A 19,343-nucleotide genomic window follows, 5' to 3' on the forward strand; every position below is an offset into this window, starting at 1 on the left:
TATATATATATATATATATATATATATATATATATATATATATATATATATATATCACATTTAGCTATCAGAGCAGCTCCGACCTACCTGCTACGTTGGCCACATCTGCAGTGCTGACATTATGGGCGTTAGGTCGTACTCTGAAGGTCACAGCTGGGCCCACCACTCTATAAAACACACACACACACACACACACACACACACACACAGTGAGATGAGACACTCCAAACGCGATCAACGAGAAATCGATTTTTTACATGGCGGTAAAGCATTGCTTTTCTGCCCTCTTGCCTTAGAAAAAACAGACCAGGTCATTAACCCAATGAGTCTTCTAACCCCTTTTAAACATTGTGTGTTTGAGCTACAGACTTCTGTGTGATGAACGGGGGCTGAGCTAGAGCGCTGTTTGTGAGGCAAGGGCGGATCCCGAAGGGGCCCAGGGCCGCGTCTGTTTACAAAAACGTCTGTAGAGGCAAAATGGTTTGAGCTGCTAACTATTAAAAGCTGAGACTCCCACGAACACAAACTATGATGCTCTCAAGGTACACAAGAGTCGTTAGAAGGTAAGGGGTTCTTCTACATAGAAGATCATAGGAAATCCCAGGACATTGTGTCTATAATACTGGTATAAGCTGACATAGTTGTTATCACAAACTCCAAACTCCACACAGTTGTCACTGACTAGTTGGATATTAATTTCCCACTAAGAAAAACATTTCTGTACTTACAGCATTCATCTAAATTCATTTTTTATCAGATTTTTGCTTTGGCAGACCTTATTATTTTATTGACATCTGTCAATAAAACTCATGAATGCAGCTGTTTATGTCAAATCGTTTTGTACTGTACTTGTAGCCCTGATTGTCCTGAAAATAAAATTGTAAAACACTTCAGTGTGAGGCTAAATGTAAGGGCTGGATATGCAGATTAATAAACGTCAGATGAATGAAAAGCCCATTTTTGCTGGGGTCCCAGGACTGATAGGGTTAAATCAGAGCCATACACACACAGAGCTTGAATAGTATTTTACCTCTGGCTAACCCATAGGCTGTTAGAATCCCTGTAGCCACAGGAGCCATTTCCGCAAGATACCTCTTGAATCTCAATGTGCCTCTGAGTGTTTTACAAACAACAAATTACAAGGGGGGTTTTGGTCTAGGATGAGGTGAAATGTACAGATATTATTGTGTACAGATATTATTTTCCCCTCACAATGTATTTCCAAAGAGCAAATCTAGGGTGGACACTGGACAGTTACTTTTCAGGCTGTAAAAACATATATTGAGCTGAAAAGGGCTAAAGGTGATGAAGGAGGGTGAACCATCCAGAATAAAACCAGGTTATGGCAACCTATTGAACATAAAATGCAGTACATTTTATTTTTGGCAACCTATTGAACAGAAAGTGTTTTGCTGTACTATATGTTGAAGTCAAAGAATGTATCCAGCCAGGAGGTTAAGGTCTCTAGCAATGTGTGGAGGATAACCTCAACTAGCAGCCAGCCTTTCAACCATTCTATGATATTCACCCCCGTAAAGGATATTCACCCCCGTAAAGGTTTTTCACATCTATTAAGAGTTCGATCAACCTGCCATAGCGATCTATTAGCAGTTGAAAAGGAACATCACTCACTGTGACTTTAAAATACATTGATATGTTTCCTGACCTACGCCAGGAGCGCCATGCACCCATTATTTTAGAGGGGACACAAAGTACGTGAGGATTGAGGGAGGTGGTTGGAGAATTTTGAATTTCTCAAACACCTGAAACAGCTTTTTCCTGAAATCTAGAGCCATAATAATTATGGCTAATTCTATTTAAAAAATATGTACATTTTTCTGCATAGGTTATCTAAGCATACCTCTTTTCCTGTTCAATTGTCATTTTAATGAGGGTGTCATTCTAACTGTTGTAAAAAACACATCTCAATATACTGCACTAACATGCACAGGATATTACATCCAAATTACAACACAGTACATGGGATCATAACACACATCATCAATACAGGCACATATCATGGCATCATAATTAATACACAAATATCATGATATTATCATAAGGTGCCAGATTACATTCAAACCAAGTATTTTTCTGCATATCTAATCATACCTTTTGAACTGTCTGTATCCTCCTGACTGGTGGTTCTTTTTTTAAATAAAACTAAATATGTTTCTCTGTATCTCTGCTAAAATCTGGGTAAAAGATGGAAATGAATGTGAGTCTTATTCAGTACATATAGTAATTGCTCGCTTTTCTAAAGTCTAGCAACCTTGCCAGCAGGCTTGCCAGCTAAGATAGTTAGACAAGTTACTCTAAATTGACTGATAGCCTGAAATGGCTTAGGAACTAGTTATGAGGTTGGGAGATTGGGAATCTATCTAGCTGGCTAGCTAAAGCCACCTTTATAAAATTGCTAGGTGGCTAGTATTACAGAGAAACAACAAAACATTTTTGCTTTATCAATAGGCTACTTAGATTGATCAAATTCATTTAGAAACATACAGTACCACCTGCATGTCCTGTCCATCACCGGCAGCTAAATTCAAATCAAATGCTGTGTGTATCACTCTACACTCATATCTTTGCTCTCTGGTGCACCTTGGAAGGAACGACTTACTAGGGACAATAGGAGGAGGGGGGTGGGTCCAGTCAGTGAGCACCCTCCGTAAAATACTGCTGAAGTTTAGTCATTAATTTAACATCTGAAAAAGAAAAAAAAAAACAGGACAAATCTGAGGGGGCACGTGCCCTTGTGTCCCATATGGGCATGATGCCTCTGACCTACGCCACCGCCACCTAATGAAGATTTTTCAAAATACAATACTACAGCAAAAGTAAAAAATGTACTTGTGATTTTCAAGCTGAAGCGCATGCTTTTCTTGAGCAGAGTATTACTCCCATGTCCTAACGAAACACTCCCTTTAAGTATGTTAGAACAAATATATAATCATTATTTTTGACTGGCTGGTACATCAAGTATCCACCCCAAAATGTTGAACTGTCATTATGCATCAACTGTCATAATCTTTTGTTTTGTGATTCTACAGTGAAAATACATTTGTCTTTTCTATTCAGTATTACATAGACTGCATTACAAGCAACCAGCGAAGGTGCATCTCCCCACCTAGTGGTTATACTTTGAAATGAGCAGCATATGAAGTCAGACATTACGTCACCCACATCAAATTGGAGTCTGACTACAGTCGGTAACGGTTGCACAATAACTATTATTCAGAGTGAACTAATGCTACAGGGTTCTGTAGCAAACCACCCACATTGACACATCAAAACCAACGTTTCTGTTTTCAACCGCCGTGCCTGACATGATCAATTCAAGACATTCTGAGACGATTCAGACTATATCGTCCAATCGATCCCACTAAATAACACAACCATATATGATTGATTCAAGTATGTATAACATTTGGCCACAGCGTCTAACATACTGTGTTACTACATATAACACTAACATTGAATTACCCTGTATCCATATTTTCCTTCAATATGATAAACATGATAGACACTAATTTCAAGGCCCTACAGGACCAAGTCATGCTTGCACAAATGAGTCAACATGAAGGGTGAGAGGAGCCGTGCTGGCTGGGCTGAATTGAGGGCCCAGTATTTGATTATGTGGAGGGCCATTCTCCCAGGCTCCTAGGTGGGGTGGTGGTCTAGGATCAGCAGCGGTTAGCTGCAAGGAGCGGGACAGCCCAAATAAGCGTGGCGGCTTGGACAAATTGTCCAGGCTGCTCCCCCTGCTGGGCCGGCTCAGAGCTCTAACAAAGGGCACCGGCTCTCTCCCACCCAATCCATCACTCTCCCATACCAAGGCCCTTTCAGCTCCAGAAAGGAACAAAGACAAAAGGTACATTAGCCCAGCCCTGTAGGGCCACCCATGGGCTGAAAGGCTGAATACAGAGCAGTGTATGCCGCCCTAGCGCCGTGAGGTGCTTCAGAAACAAGGGCCATTCAGAACCTTATACACAGGGTCACATGATACGGAGTTGGCCAATCGCTACCTGTACCGCCAACAATCAAGCTTAGTAGTCAGAAAGACAGAAAGGGGGCCTACCAGTCCATACAACACTCTCTTTCTTGTGCCTGTCATCAGCACATTACATCACCATTGTATTTATGGCGGTAAATTGTTCTTGCATACATACTGCTACGGTTATTGAGTATAGCAGTGTATGTTCACTTGATGAATGACTGCATTACAATGACCACAATGTCAGACTTGAACATAAGTAATGTAGGAATGAGGCCCATCATAAAGCAGTGTTTACTTGTGGGGTGAAGGGCATGACGGTTGGGGAAATGAACTTGTGACAGGTTATGGCACCATGTCTTCAAAGAATGTGGATAATATTTCCTCTTTAATATTATTTTGAAAGTCTTTAAATAATGTGCTTCAGTGCAATATCTAGCTGTGCATTTGTATGTAAAATGTGTGTAGAGTTGTTTTTGGTTAGACTATGTGAAAGAGATGCCACTGACCACCACGCAGGCCAGCACAGTGTGTCACTATAGACTCTCATTTCGTTGAGGATGGCTTTAAAAGCCTCATTGCATTCTAAGTGTGTGTGTGTGTGTGCGTGTTCGTGTGTGCGTGCGTGTGTTCAAAGTTAGATACCTGCAGGGAAAAACATAACGATTTTGGAGGAAGAGAGGGAGAGTTCAGTCCCGTTAATAATGATTGCAGCCAGGTAACTGCCAAAATAATGGAAACACTTGAAAAAAATGAATGGATACAAAGTGTAATGAAAGCAGGTGCTTCCACACAGGTGTAGTTCCTGAGTTAATTAAGAAATTAACATCCCATCATGATTAGGGTCATGTATAAAAATGCTGGGCAGGCCATTCATTTGGCCATTATTTTAGCTACCATGGTTATGCCCCATAGCATGACAATTCCCCCATCCACAGGGCTTGAGTGGTCACTGAATGGTTTGATGAGCATGAAAACCATGTAAACCATATGCCATGGCCGTCTCAGTCACTAGATCTCAACCCAATTGAACACTTATGGGATATTCCTGAGACAGCGTTTTCCACCACCATCAACAAAACACCAAATTATGGAATTTCTTGTAGAAGAATGGAGTCGCATCCCTCCAATAGAGTTCCAGACACTTGTAGAATCTATGCCAAAGGAGCATTGAAGCTGTTCTGGCTCATTGTGGCCCAACGCCTTATTAAGACACTTTATGTTGGTGTTTCCTTTATTTTGGCAGTTACCTGTAGATGGCGCCTCAAGTCAACAATGTGTATGTGTCTAAAATCTTCAACCTCCAGCTCAAATGTTTACAGAATAAGAATAAGACAGTGTACTGGATATCTTGTGTCTCAGTAAGGGTGCCTTTCTTCAGCTTTCAACCTGTTTGTCAGTTTAATAATTATTTTTATTTGATTTATTTTTGGCAATAAAAGTGTTTAAGCCCCTCGGTTAACGTTTGTCTTGACATGTGCTCATGACACCTAAAGCATAACTGTATCCATTGAGCTATTTTTATACAGTATATTGTATAAACTCTCTCCACGCAATACCCTGCATTTCAGTCTGCATTAATCAGTGGATGTGTACCTATCTACCTGCTACAAGGTATTACTGTACTACACATTTTAAATTCTGCACCGCACCGTATAAGCTTCCTGAGTAAAATAAAATCTAGTCATGTCTCTTTTAAGCATGCAGTCAAAATGAATAATTACATAAAAAGGTTAAATACCTAAGAGTGGTGTAGTCTGTGTTTGTTGTTTCTGTTCTGTTTTGTTGAGTGTGTGAAAAACCTATACATTTTTGTATAATTAATAACATACGTACGAGAGCTCCAGGAAGTCTGTCATCTGCAGCTTGGCCCGCCGTGCCAGAATCTCCATCAAGTGGAGTCCCTCATCAGTCTGTAGCTGGCTGGAGAGAAAAATACAGAGTTCATCAACAGAGTTGTCACCTTAGCCTGTTAAGTGTGGGTGAGAGCTCCCACACATGACATTCCTGTCACACTCAGAGAGGAGAGGGGACATGAGAGGGGCGAGAGGCACGGAGGTCAGGGGGATGGAGGGTGGGAGGGGGGGGGAGATGTGGGAGGGGGGAAGGGAGTGAAGGCCAAAGACAGGGAGGTGAGAGGGTAAGGGCGAATAAGAGGAGGGAGGGCCAGATAGGGAGATGAGGGAGGACATGGGGTGGGGGTGAGGTGTGAGAACTGGGGGAGTAGGTGTTTCCTCTGGCATGATGAATCACCTGTGTGCTCTGACTGTGTCACCCCATTCCTATATTCCCTCAAATTGCACCCTATTCCCTATATAGTGCACTACTTTTGACCAGAGCCCTGGTCAAAGGTAGTGCACTATAGGCAAAATGGTGCAATTTGAGATACAGTCCCTCTCTTAGACTTCAGGCCAGACAGAGAGGTGCAAATGAAATGGTGCAGAGGTGTAATGGTGCATCCGCTCCACGGAGGCTCAGTTCAGCCCTGGCCACAGCTAATGATGTACCCTACCTCTAAAACACAGTCAGTGTCTCTGATGACCGTGGACTCGGGGGGAGATATACATTTCTCATACATTTCAGTGTAAACCTCAATGTCCTAGTGGGAGTATGGAGTTTAAAAGGAGAAACATTCTAATACAGACATTGAGAAAAGTCATTGATATTCCCTAGCCCTAGCCCCCTATGGAGAGTGGAGGCACTCCAGACCTGATTATAATGGACGTGGGCTCCAGTCCCTAGTGGCCTGATGGGCTGTGGGTTCCGTGCCCTGGAGAGGGACTTGACCTTCAAATCATCATCTACTGAATGATACGCATGTGAGATGTTTATTACACATGCATATGATATACCACACCGGGGTATGGTCTTGATTAATGTAAATACAATTTTTTGTCAATTGCCAATACTACATAAATGAATGATTTATTTACGTTCATGCATGAATATGAGTCCAGTATTGAAACATTTAAAATAATATAGGGAAATAAATTCAGAGTGAGCAAAAGCCTTTTTTTTCTTCTTTTTTTTACGTCATGGTAAATTACTTTCCCAACAGTGAGTTAAAATGTGGAATGAGAAAGGACTCTGACAGGGGCACAGTAGGCCTTTGGGTGTCTAGCATCTAAAACACATTTCTGTTTCCATTTGTAATGGTTTGTTTCAAAGCAACTCCAGCTATGCTTATTCAAAACAGTACAAACAGAACTGTACCAATGGATCCAAATGGTTGCTACTGATCTAACTTCCCAATACAACATGTTGACACCTGTCAATTCACCATAGTTGGCCGTGGCCTAAAAAAGATTCCATTGTACTAAACTAAATGCAATTCTGCACAAACATAGAACCTTGATTGATTAGCTGTGGTTGCCTCATTCATTACTTATGACAGGTATTACTCACTCTGTGTCAGTGATGACATAGCCATAGTCATCATCAGTTGTTTTCTTTGCAGCCACAGCAGCTTTGACATCTAGCTGCAGCTCCTGGACGTTCACTTCCTTCTTATGGGGCTCCTGGTAGACCCCCTTGGCAGCAGGTGGCTCCACTGCCTGGATCCAGCCCTCCACCGCAACCACCTCCTCCACATCCATTGAGTGGGTTGACTTCTTCTGCACTGCCACCTTGATTATGTGACAATTCAGCGGCACATGTGGACACAATGCATTTCAAATCATTGAGGATAACACTAAAACATTTAACAACATATCCATTGTGGTCCTACTTATGTTTAATGTGGTCGTCACCTCTGCCTGAGTGGTCCTGCTGCGGACATTCTCCAGACCGACACGCCTGCCCTCGCCCAGCCTTGCACCCACACCAGCCTTGCCAGGGGAATTTCCCTGGGGTCTCTGGGCTGGGGACTCACTCTTATCCAGGTACGCCAGAAGCTTTCCAAATAAGCCGGCGGCATCCTGGGGCTGAAATAACACAGAACAATGTCACGGTGATCTAGCTACAGCACAAACAACAACAGTCACGGTGATCTCAGGAAGCACAGAAAGAACAAATATGAATCAAATCATAATTACATTATGGCTTTTTCTCATCTTGATTATGAGACATGTTTTTTTACAATCCATGTGTACTGAATTAAGGAACTGTTTTGATAGGGAAGAGGAGGCAATTTGCTTCTCTCATCAAAGTTTAGGAACGCAGGAAGCGATAGGATACAACCAATAATAACCGTCTGAAAGATAGGTATGCAAACTGACAGCATCAACTTTCTCTGTTAAAAGATAAGTCAATACACTTTCAATTCGTTTTTCAAAACGTACTTCTTCTCTAAATTGTGTATACTAATTGGTTTACTATCTACAGTACATTGCAGATTTATCATCAAAGTCCTTTTGAAAATCAGCTCTTCTGGATGATTCATACACGGTATAATATCACCGTTTATAATGTCAGTTTTCCGTTTGACATTTCCACTTTCTTCAAACCATTTATCTCTTTAAGAATCAAAATGGGGTACCTTGTCATTGGAGTCTGCTGGCTCTCTGTCTCCCTCCATTTGTCGCTCTGTCAGGAAATAACAGAGACTGAGGGTTTACTGACAACAAGAATAATATTAAGCAGAAAGCAAACCGACTGTGCATATCTTAAATAACAGCCATGCAGATACAGTTGAAGTCGGAAGTTTACATACACTTAGGTTGGAGTCATTAAAACTCGTTTTTCAACCACTCCACAAATGTCTTGTTAACAAACTATAGTTTTGGCAAGTCGGTTAGGACATCTACTTTGTGCATGACACAAGTCATTTTTCCAACAATTGTTTACAGACAGATTATTTCACTTAGAATTCACTGTATCACAATTCCAGTGGGTCAGAAGTTTACATACACTAAGTTGACTGTGCCTTTAAACAGCTTGTAAAATTCCAGAAAATGATGTCATGTACCTGTGGATGTATTTCAAGGCCTAACTTCAAACGCAGTGCCTCTTTGCTTGACATCATGGGAAAATCAAAAGAAATCAGCCAAGAAACAAACAATAGTACGCAAGTATAAACACCATGGGACCACGCAGCAGTCATACCGCTCAGGAAGGAGACGCGTTCTGTCTCCTAGAGATGAACGTAATTTGGTGCGAAAAGTGCAAATCAATCCCAGAACAACAGCAAAGGACCTTGTGAAGATGCTGGAGGAAACAGGTACAAAAGTATCTATATCCACAGTAAAACTAGTCCTATATCGACATAACCTGAAAGGCCGCTCAGCCAGGAAGAAGCAACTGCACCAAAACCGCCATAAAAATGCCAGACTACAGTTTGCAACTGCACATGGGGACAAAGATCGTACTTTATAGAGAAATGTCCTCTGGTCTGATCAAACAAAAATAGAACTGTTTGGCCATGATGACCATCGTTATGTTTGGAGGAAAAAGGGGAAGGCTTGCAAGCCGAAGAACACCATCCCAACCGTGAAGCACGGGGGTGGCAGCATCATGCTGTGGGGGTGCTTTGCTGCAGGAGGGACTGGTGCACTTCACAAAATAGATGGCATCATGAGGAAGGAAAATTATGTGGATATACAGTGGGGGAAAAAAGTATTTAGTCAGCCACCAATTGTGCAAGTTCTCCCACTTAAAAAGATGAGAGAGGCCTTTAATTTTCATCATAGGTACACGTCAACTATGACAAACAAAATAAGAAAAAAAAATCCAGAAAATCACATTGTAGGATTTTTTATGAATTTATTTGCAAATTATGGTGGAAAATAAGTATTTGGTCAATAACAAAAGTTTCTCAATACTTTGTTATATACCCTTTGTTGGCAATGACACAGGTCAAACGTTTTCTGTAAGTCTTCACAAGGTTTTCACACACTATTTTGGGCCATTCCTCCATGCAGATCTCCTCTAGAGCAGTGATGTTTTGGGGCTGTCGCTGGGCAACACGGACTTTCAACTCCCTCAAAGATTTTCTATGGGGTTGAGATCTGGAGACTGGCTAGGCCACTCCAGGACCTTGAAATGCTTCTTACGAAGCCACTCCTTCGTTGCCCGGGCAGTGTGTTTGGGATCATTGTCATGCTGAAAGACCCAGCCACGTTTCATCTTCAATGCCCTTGCTGATGGAAGGAGGTTTTCACTCAAAATCTCACGATACATGGCCCCATTCATTCTTTCCTTTACACGGATCAGTCGTCCTGGTCCCTTTGCAGAAAAACAGCCCCAAAGCATGATGTTTACACCCCCATGCTTCACAGTAGGTATGGTGTTCTTTGGATGCAACTCAGCATTCTTTGTCCTCCAAACACGACGAGTTGAGTTTTTACCAAAAAGTTCTATTTTGGTTTCATCTGACCATATGACATTCTCCCAATCCTCTTCTGGATCATCCAAATGCACTCTAGCAAACTTCAGACGGGCCTGGACATGTACTGGCTTTAGCAGGGGGACACGTCTGGAACTGCAGGATTTGAGTCCCTGGCGGCGTAGTGTGTTACTGATGGTAGGCTTTGTTACTTTGGTCCCAGCTCTCTGCAGGTCATTCACTAGGTCCCCCTGTGTGGTTCTGGGATTTTTGCTCACCGTTCTTGTGATAATTTTGACCCCACGGGGTGAGATCTTGCGTGGAGCCCCAGATCGAGGGAGATTATCAGTGGACTTGTATGTATTCCATTTCCTAATAATTGCTCCCACAGTTGATTTCTTCAAACCAAGCTGCTCACCTATTGCAGATTCAGTCTTCCCAGCCTGGTGCAGGTCTACAATTTTGTTTCTGGTGTCCTTTGACAGCTCTTTGGTCTTGGCCATAGTGGAGTTTGGAGTGTGACTGTTTGAGGTTGTGGACAGGTGTCTTTTATACTGATAACAAGTTCAAACAGGTGCTATTAATACAGGTAATGAGTGGAGGACAGAGGAGCCTCTTAAAGAAGAAGTTAAAGGTCTGTGAGAGCCAGAAATCTTGCTTGTTTGTAGGTGACCAAATACTTATTTTCCACCATAATTTGCAAATAAATTCATTAAAAATCCTACAGTGTGAATTTCTGGATATTTTTTTCTTAATTTGTCTGTCATAGTTGACGTGTACCTATGATGAAAATTACAGGCCTCTCTCATCTTTTTAAGTGGGAGAACTTGCACAATTGGTGGCTGACTAAATACTTTTTTTCCCCACTGTATTGAAGCAACATCTCAAGACATCAGTCAGGAAGTTAAAACTTGGTCGCAAATGGGTCTTCCAAATGGACAATGACCCCAAGCATACTTCCAAAATTGTGGCAAAATGGCTTAAAGACAACAAAGTCAAGGTATTGGAGTGGCCATCACAAAGCCCTGACCACAATCCTATAGAAAATGTGTGGCAGAACTGAAAAAGCGTGTGCGAGCAAGGAGGCCTACAAACCTGACTCAGTTACACCAGCTCTGTCAGGAGGAATGGGCCAAAATTCACCCAACTTATTGTGGGAAGCTTGTGGAAGGCTACCCGAAACGTTTGACCCAAGTTACACAATTTAAAGGCAATGCTACCAAATACTAATTGTGTATGCAAACTTCTGACCCACTGGGAATGTGATGAAATAAATAAAAGCTTAAATAAATCATTCTCTCTACTATTATTCTGACATTTCACATTCTTAAAATAAAGTGGTGATCCTAACTAACTTAAGACAGGGAATTTTTACATTTACATTTACATTTACGTCATTTAGCAGACGCTCTTATCCAGAGCGACTTACAAATTGGTGCATTCACCTTATGATAGCCAGTGGGACAACCACTTTACAATTTATTTTTATTTATTATTATTATTATTATTATTATTATTATTATTTTATATATTTTGTGGGGGTGGTGTGGGGGTGGGTAGAAGGATTACTTTTATACTATCCCAGGTATTCCTTAAAGAGGTAGGGTTTCAAGTGTCTCCGGAAGGTGGTCAGTGACTCCGCTGTCCTGGCGTCGTGAGGGAGCTTGTTCCACCATTGGGGTGCCAGAGTAGCGAACAGTTTTGACTGGGCTAAGTGGGAACTGTGCTTCCGCAGATGTATGGGGACCAGCAGGCCAGAGGTGGAAGAACGCAATGTCCTCGTTTGGGTGTAGGGACTGATCAGAGCCTGAAGGTAAGGAGGTGCCGTTCCTCTCACAGCTCCATAGGCAAGCACCATGGTCTTGTAGCAGATGCGAGCTTCAACTGGAAGCCAGTGGAGTGTGCAGAGGAGTGGGGTGACGTGAGAGAACTTGGGAAGGTTGAACACCAGACGGGCTGCAGCGTTCTGGATGAGTTGTAGGGGTTTAATGGCACAGGCAGGGAGCCCAGCCAACAGCGAGTTGCAGTAATCCAGACGGGAGTTGACAAGAGCCTTTACTAGGATTAAATGTCAGGAACTGTGAAAAACTGAGTTTAAATGTATTTGCCGAAGGTGTATGTAAACTTCCGACTTCAACTGTACATTAAACAAGGATTGCATGGCACACACATAAACAAATTTGGTTTTTCACCACTCCCTGTCTTTGACAGTAGGTGGACCTACAACATTTTCTCCAATCATCAATACTGTCAGATTGCTACAGAGAGAGATATTCAACTCTGCCTGTATTTGGCTAAGCTGTATGTAAACTTCTGACTTCAACTGTATACTCTTCCCTTCACCGTTTTGGAAAGTGAAGTGCAACGTATGGTTTGAGAATATTTTCAGCTGATTATTTTTGCCAAAGTCTGACCGCATTTCAAATCAACAGAGCAGTCAATATGAACTAGTCACCCTGAAGTTGGCATGGAAAGACAATGAATATATAAAGGTGTTGGTAAAATCTCTGGGCTAATACTACAGATGGAGGGCTTCTCCCAGTAACCAGGTATGTCAGGTTTGTGTACCTTGGACCACAGACTCCTCTAGTGGAGTGCTCTCCGGATCCGTTTTCTCTGTGGCAGATGGCAGGACAATATCCTCCTTCTCCTCCTCCTGTTCCCAAGGCCCCTGTTCTCCAGGCCCCTCATTCCCTTCCTCATCTTCCTCCTCCTGCTCCTCTTCCTCACCCAGGTCTCTGGGTCCTGGTCTGGCCTGGGTCTGTTTTTGATCCACTACCTGCATTTACATTTACATTTTGGTCATTTATCAGACGCTCTTATCCAGAGCAACTACAGACAGTGCATTAAACTACGGTAACCAAATATCACATTCCTTCTTCCTAAAAAACGCAGCTATAAGCAAAATCAGTGCCAGTATGAAAGGTATGAGTGTTAGTGCAAGAAAGACAAGTACACAAACGTTGTTGTTTATTCTACCTGTAGGGCGTCAGCGATCAGCTGGTCCAGATCTTTAGGACTCATGTCGTCCACGTCCACATTGTGTCTGCCCACGTTCTGGATGAACACATCTGTGGAGGAGGGAAGAGAGGAGGGGATGAGAGGAGAGGAGAGAAGAGGAGGAGAGGAGGAGAGGAGGAGAGGAGGAGAGGAGGAGAGAAGAGGAGGAGAGGAGGAGAGGAGGAGGAGAGGAGGAGAGAAGAGGAGGAGAGGAGGAGAGAAGAGGAGGAGAGGAGGAGAGGAGGAGAGGAGTGGGGATGAGAGGGAGAAGAGTTAATACTATGGTAGATGTCAATGTCTTAATTAACAACTAATAACATGCTATGCTGTTATTTTCAGCGGATCCATAACTATTGATAGTGATAATTTGTTCACAGTGGAATAATGAGGAAGAACTTGTACAGTAAAAAGAGGAAGACATCGTTTTTAAAGCAGCACATACCACCCACTGGACTGAGAGGGTCTTTTGGACTAGAGGGTTGACTGGCTCCAGCTGTCTGGAAGAGCAAAAGTCTGTCCAGGTTGGGTGTTTGGGATTGAGAGTTCTCTTTAGGCCCAGCACTGTCTATACTGTTGCTGTAGGAGGGGCGTAGGAGAGGGGAGGGCAGGGCCGGGACCTTGGTTGCCCCCCCGGTCTGGGGTGGTCCCTGACCATACAGGTAGTGCCTGAGGGCAGCCACGAGGAGGTCTCCATCCCCTGCAGAGGGTCTGTCCTGGTAGGGAGGCTGGAAGAAAGACAGTGGGGAGAAGTTTCCCTCTCCCTGGGACTTGGGCCGGTAGTAGTCAGAGAAGACGCCAGATTGGTAACGGTCACTCTACAAGATAATAAAACACATTATTTGTGTATTATAAGGCATTATACACATTTACTTCATAGAAAGTGTTACCAAATAGATCACAAGTGTTCGTCTTCACTTAAATCCCCAGCTAAAACACCAGCATCAAATGAAATGTTAATTGATTATGTTAACAGTAAGATGAGAGTATATAATATTATCCTAAGAAGTACACTATAAGGACGGGTCAACAACATTCCAAGATCCATCCATCTCCCACATGCTCATCTCAAACGAAAGGCAACCCCCCCCCCTCCCCAATGTTTTCCACCAACCCCATCCTTGATAAATAGAGGGGTACTCTCCCCATCCTTAATAAATAAAGGGCTACTTTCCCCATCCTTGATAAATAAAGGGGTACCCTCCCCAACCCCTCAATGCCTGGCCCTCAGCAGGGGTTTGGCCCTCTCATTCAGCTAGGCCATGTTGGTAACCCCCTGAACAGAAATTACATAGAGCCCATCATGTGGGTGTTATTAATTAAGGAACTGAACTCCTGAACTCTCGGTGGGCATTATCTCCCTCATAATAATCCAGCATGAAACTATCCCTGTGAATGGTCAACCAACAGCCATTCACCAACCCTTCAGAAGGGGATAGATAATGATACAGAATACTAAAGATGATCCCCAGCTCCCGCTGCGTCAGTTTGTGTGTGTGTGTGTGTGTGTGTGTGTACACATGAGTGTGTGTTTATAGAGATGTGCATCCATTGAGAAGTAAAAAAGGATCCAGCTGCTCATCCCAGGCTAAAGTAGGGGCCTGGGGGTTCTGGAGGGGTCTTAAGGGCAGGGTTCTGAAGGTGGCCAGGGGGGCCCTTACCTTGCTGGGTCTCTTGGGGCCAGTGGGGGACAAGGCCTGGGAAAGGAGGCCCAGACGCTGCAGGATGTTTTGAAGGTTTCTACTGAGCTCCACCTCCACAGGCTTGATCCTTTGGTCTCCTGGGTCCATAGCCTGGGTAGAGGGCCTGGACCAGACAAGGAGAGTGAGAGGTGTGGGTGAGTGTGAGAGAGACAGAGAGAAATAGATAGAGAAAGGGAGAGCGAGAGACAGATATAAACACATGAAGACACAGAGAGACAGACAGAGAGACAGACAGAGAGACAGACAGACAAAGGAACAAACAGACAGATAACATGGACTATCCAGAGCTAGAAACTAGATCCGTTCAGACATAAACCAGCTCATCAGTCATCATATTCTAACATGTGCACTCCTAGAGTCTGCCTGCCTGCCTGCCTGCCTGCCTGCCTGCCTGCCTGCCTGCCTGCCTGCCTGCCTGTCTGTCTGTCTGTCTGTCTGTCTGTCTGTCTGTCTGCATGCATACGTGTGTGTCCATGTGTATATGTACAGGTGTAATGGATGGTGCTGCCTGCCAGAACAGTGACCTGGATTTGCTGCTGCTGTAGACAGGGGGGCTGGAGTCCTGTAGGCGTCTGTAGGGGATCTTCCTCAGCTTAGACAGCTCCTTGGACAGGATCTGCTGGGTGGCCTCATCCTCCCAGGTCAACCCTGCAACACAACACATCAACAGGAATAACACTCAGAATGTCAGACTAGAAATAATGGTTACATATATACTATCAATTGCATTATGTGACAAATCACAAAAGGAAACACAGAGAACTGTTTTTATCCCTGGTGGATTAGGTCAAAGGTCACTATGGCTGTGTTTCAAATGGCACCCTATTACCCATAGGGCTCTGGTCAAATGTAGTGCACTATAAAGGGAATATGGTGCCATTTGGGGGACATCCTAGGTCATTCTCATGCTGTAATATGTTCTCCCAGCATGTTAGTAGGTTTATAAGACGAAAGGCTACATGATGAGCTCCATATGTATTCCCCTCTGCTTCTTAGGACTAACATACAGTACATAACTACAGCATGTTTTGGCAACAAAACTGAGGACTGGTGCCAATACCAGATGGGGTGGCGGAACCAAATGTAACCCAGAATATGGCCACGCACACTTGAACAATTCAACAGAGACATTCCACAGATGAGAGGCAGCATCCATGAAAGATACAAGCATCACTAGACTGCACAGCAAACAGCATCTGCAATGACATCCTTATCTTGGTTATAGAAGGAAGAGCACAGGACACATGTCACTTTGCAAAGTGCAACTTACTGTTAGTGAGCATTTGGCTAGATAGGGTTGGGATGACTTCTATAAATCACATTTCCACGAGAAGGCATGCATTGTTATGGGTTATCAATCTTTAACAAGTTGTATAATCAGTAAAACCATCAATAAAATAATAAACGCGAGGATGGATTTAGAAAATATGTAGATATGGGCACATTGGTCTGATAATACATCTATCTCCTCTTTTTTAGATACATAGGTATGCAAATGTGCTTTCATGGCTACCAGATGAGACCTTCAAGCAATGCAGATCTCCCGGTGGTGGGTGCGTCCCATGATGCTATTGAGCGGAGCACAGAAGGTAGAGGCCAGGGTTCTGGAACCCAGCCAGCCTTCTAGATCCACCACAGCCTGATGAGGGAGGAGCAGCGGAACACAACAGAACACATGGAACACACGGAACCCACCATACTGCTGTTTGCTGCTACAGCCTGGCCTGCCTGCCACACATCATTCAACTGAGCAGGGCCGGGCTCAGTAACACAGGGAGGACTCAGAGCCAGCTTTCACCATCAAACACACATAAAATAGCTGTGCTCAATGATTGCTTTAATGGGGGCATTGATGGCTGTCTGTGTGAGAGGAGAGCTAAGGCAGGGTTTTCACAGGAACAGACGCTATGTGGCACGGCAGCTTGATTAACTGTAACCCCCACCAAGTCATTCACACACAGCTTAGGTTTTCACAACCACGCAGGCGAAACGGTTCCATAGCAATGGAACATAAAGAAGAGGTCTGCTTGGTTGGGCAGCTGGGGTTAACAGAGAGCAGTGAGAAGGAGGGGGTCAGGGTTTGGATATTAGACGTACAAGCTATGGGGCTGATTTAACAGAAATAGCATTGCAAAATTCCAGTAACTTTCCCCAAATTCCCATGTTTTTCATGAGGGAATAAGCAGGACATCCAGCGGTCTTCCAACCGGGATTTCTGGAAAACCTTAGTGTTAAGTTTAAGGCCCATAGCTCTGTGCTCCATCAGCAGGGGTTGTGTTTGTGTTTTTGTGATGAGGAGAAACAAGAGGCAGGTTGGTAGCTTTGAATCTGTGGAGGCGTTTCTGTTTTCTGTGTTTCACCCGACCAGCACTCAGAGGGTCAGTGCATAGGCAGCGGTGGCTGTTATGTTGAATATTCTGAGGCCATTAGTCCTGCGTCCCAAATGGTGCCGTATTCCCTACATAGTGCACTACTTTTAAACCCATAGGGCTCTGGTCAAAAGTAGTGCACTATGTAGAGAATAGGGTGTCATTTGGGATGCAACCTAAGTTTGTGCTGCTCGGCTCATCATGCTGCTCTGCCGCACTCTGTTCTGGGTTTGAAATGCAGATGCTCAATGGAGTTTTGTTCCCCTAATGGTTTTTCAGACAGCCAGGGTAAATAACTCATTAGCATATTTCATTTCAGCTGGAGAGATTGATAAACCCTCCAAAAATCATCAGCGCTGTGCACTATAGAACATCGCTCGCCCGTCTAGAGCTGCTTTCTAGAAATGTATGTGGATCTCAGGTCCCACTAGGCACAGACATCAGTTCAATGCCTAGTTTTGATTTACATTTTGGTTGAGTTGTCAACTAATGTCAATTCAATGTGAAATCACCCAAAAATGGCACCCTGTCATCATAGCAGCGGGAAGTAAGGGTGCTGGGGGTGCTGCAGCACTTTGGGCAGCACATGCGCCAAATATAGAACAGCTTGTTGCGTTGTTACCATATATTTAACTCCATAGAAGGATTTTGGAACCGCTAACCCTGGCATTTTGACTGTTAAACTCATGGGTACACTAGCAAAGGCTGCCAGTCCTGACTTGAATGGGAACGGCCATGTATGGATTATATTTCTATGGATAGTTGCGGGTGACAGTTTGCCTTTCACTAGTTTAAAAATACAATCGTGAGAAAAACGTAGGCCTACTGTTTGGAAAGCAAATGCATACTGCTGAAAAGAGAAGACTGATCTGTCTGTAGAAGCTAACAATTTTTTTCTCAACAACTTTTGAGCGATTCTGAGCGAACAACACTGTTTTTCAAAGTACCTTATCTTGAGATACTGGCACGAGCGCATCGGCCATCACCGGTGAGTAGCCTATGCTTCATCTTCATCATTGCGTGAATCAGTGTCACTGGAAAGTTTATTTTGTATCTTACTGTAGCCTATACTATATACAGTGCATTCGGAAAGTATTCAGACCCCTTAACTTTTTCCACATTTTGTTACATTACAGCCTTATTCTAAAATTGATTAAATTGTTTTTTTCTCCTTATGAATCTACACACAATACCCTATAATGACAAAGCAAAAACAGTTTTTTTGCAAATGTACAGTGGGGAAAAAAAGTATTTAGTCAGCCACCAATTGTGCAAGTTCTCCCACTTAAAAAGATGAGAGAGGCCTGTAATTTTCATCATAGGTACACGTCAACTATGACAAAAAAAATGAGGAAAGAAAATCGAGAAAATCACATTGTAGGATTTTTAATGAATTTATTTGCAAATTATGGTGGAAAATAAGTATTTGGTCACCTACAAACAAGCAAGATTTCTGGCTCTCACAGACCTGTAACTTCTTCTTTAAGAGGCTCCTCTGTCCTCCACTCGTTACCTGTATTAATGGCACCTGTTTGAACTTGTTATCAGTATAAAAGACACCTGTCCACAACCTCAAACAGTCACACTCCAAACTCCACTATGGCCAAGACCAAAGAGCTGTCAAAGGACACCAGAAACAAAATTGTAGACCTGCACCAGGCTGGGAAGACTGAATCTGCAATAGGTAAGCAGCTTGGTTTGAAGAAATCAACTGTGGGAGCAATTATTAGGAAATGGAAGACATACAAGACCACTGATAATCTCCCTCGATCTGGGGCTCCACGCAAGATCTCACCCCGTGGGGTCAAAATGATCACAAGAACGGTGAGCAAAAATCCCAGAACCACACGGGGGACCTAGTGAATGACCTGCAGAGAGCTGGGACCAAAGTAACAAAGCCTACCATCAGTAACACACTACGCCGCCAGGGACTCAAATCCTGCAGTGCCAGACGTGTCCCCCTGCTTAAGCCAGTACATGTCCAGGCCCGTCTGAAGTTTGCTAGAGTGCATTTGGAT

The 19,343-nt window shown here is 43.4% G+C and overlaps 1 protein-coding gene across 1 annotated transcript in view; it reads right to left on the reverse strand.

The window, feature by feature from the left end:
* LOC311150468 (receptor-type tyrosine-protein phosphatase N2-like) overlaps positions 1–19,343 on the reverse strand; it is a gene marked incomplete at both ends in the record, with an annotated part of 137,999 nt that overhangs the window by 81,598 nt on the left and 37,058 nt on the right. Inside the window, 10 exons of the mRNA XM_084187967.1 lie at positions 88–167; positions 5,831–5,917; positions 7,400–7,620; positions 7,744–7,917; positions 8,472–8,518; positions 12,825–13,035; positions 13,236–13,327; positions 13,699–14,071; positions 14,915–15,059; positions 15,481–15,604. Of these exons, the coding sequence (XP_084044093.1) occupies positions 88–167; positions 5,831–5,917; positions 7,400–7,620; positions 7,744–7,917; positions 8,472–8,518; positions 12,825–13,035; positions 13,236–13,327; positions 13,699–14,071; positions 14,915–15,059; positions 15,481–15,604 (1,554 nt within the window). The remainder of the gene's footprint in view (positions 1–87; positions 168–5,830; positions 5,918–7,399; positions 7,621–7,743; positions 7,918–8,471; positions 8,519–12,824; positions 13,036–13,235; positions 13,328–13,698; positions 14,072–14,914; positions 15,060–15,480; positions 15,605–19,343) is intronic.

The sequence above is a fragment of the Coregonus lavaretus genome, assembly GCF_964263955.1.
Source record: "Coregonus lavaretus genome assembly, chromosome: 23".
Classification (NCBI taxonomy): domain Eukaryota; kingdom Metazoa; phylum Chordata; class Actinopteri; order Salmoniformes; family Salmonidae; genus Coregonus; species Coregonus lavaretus.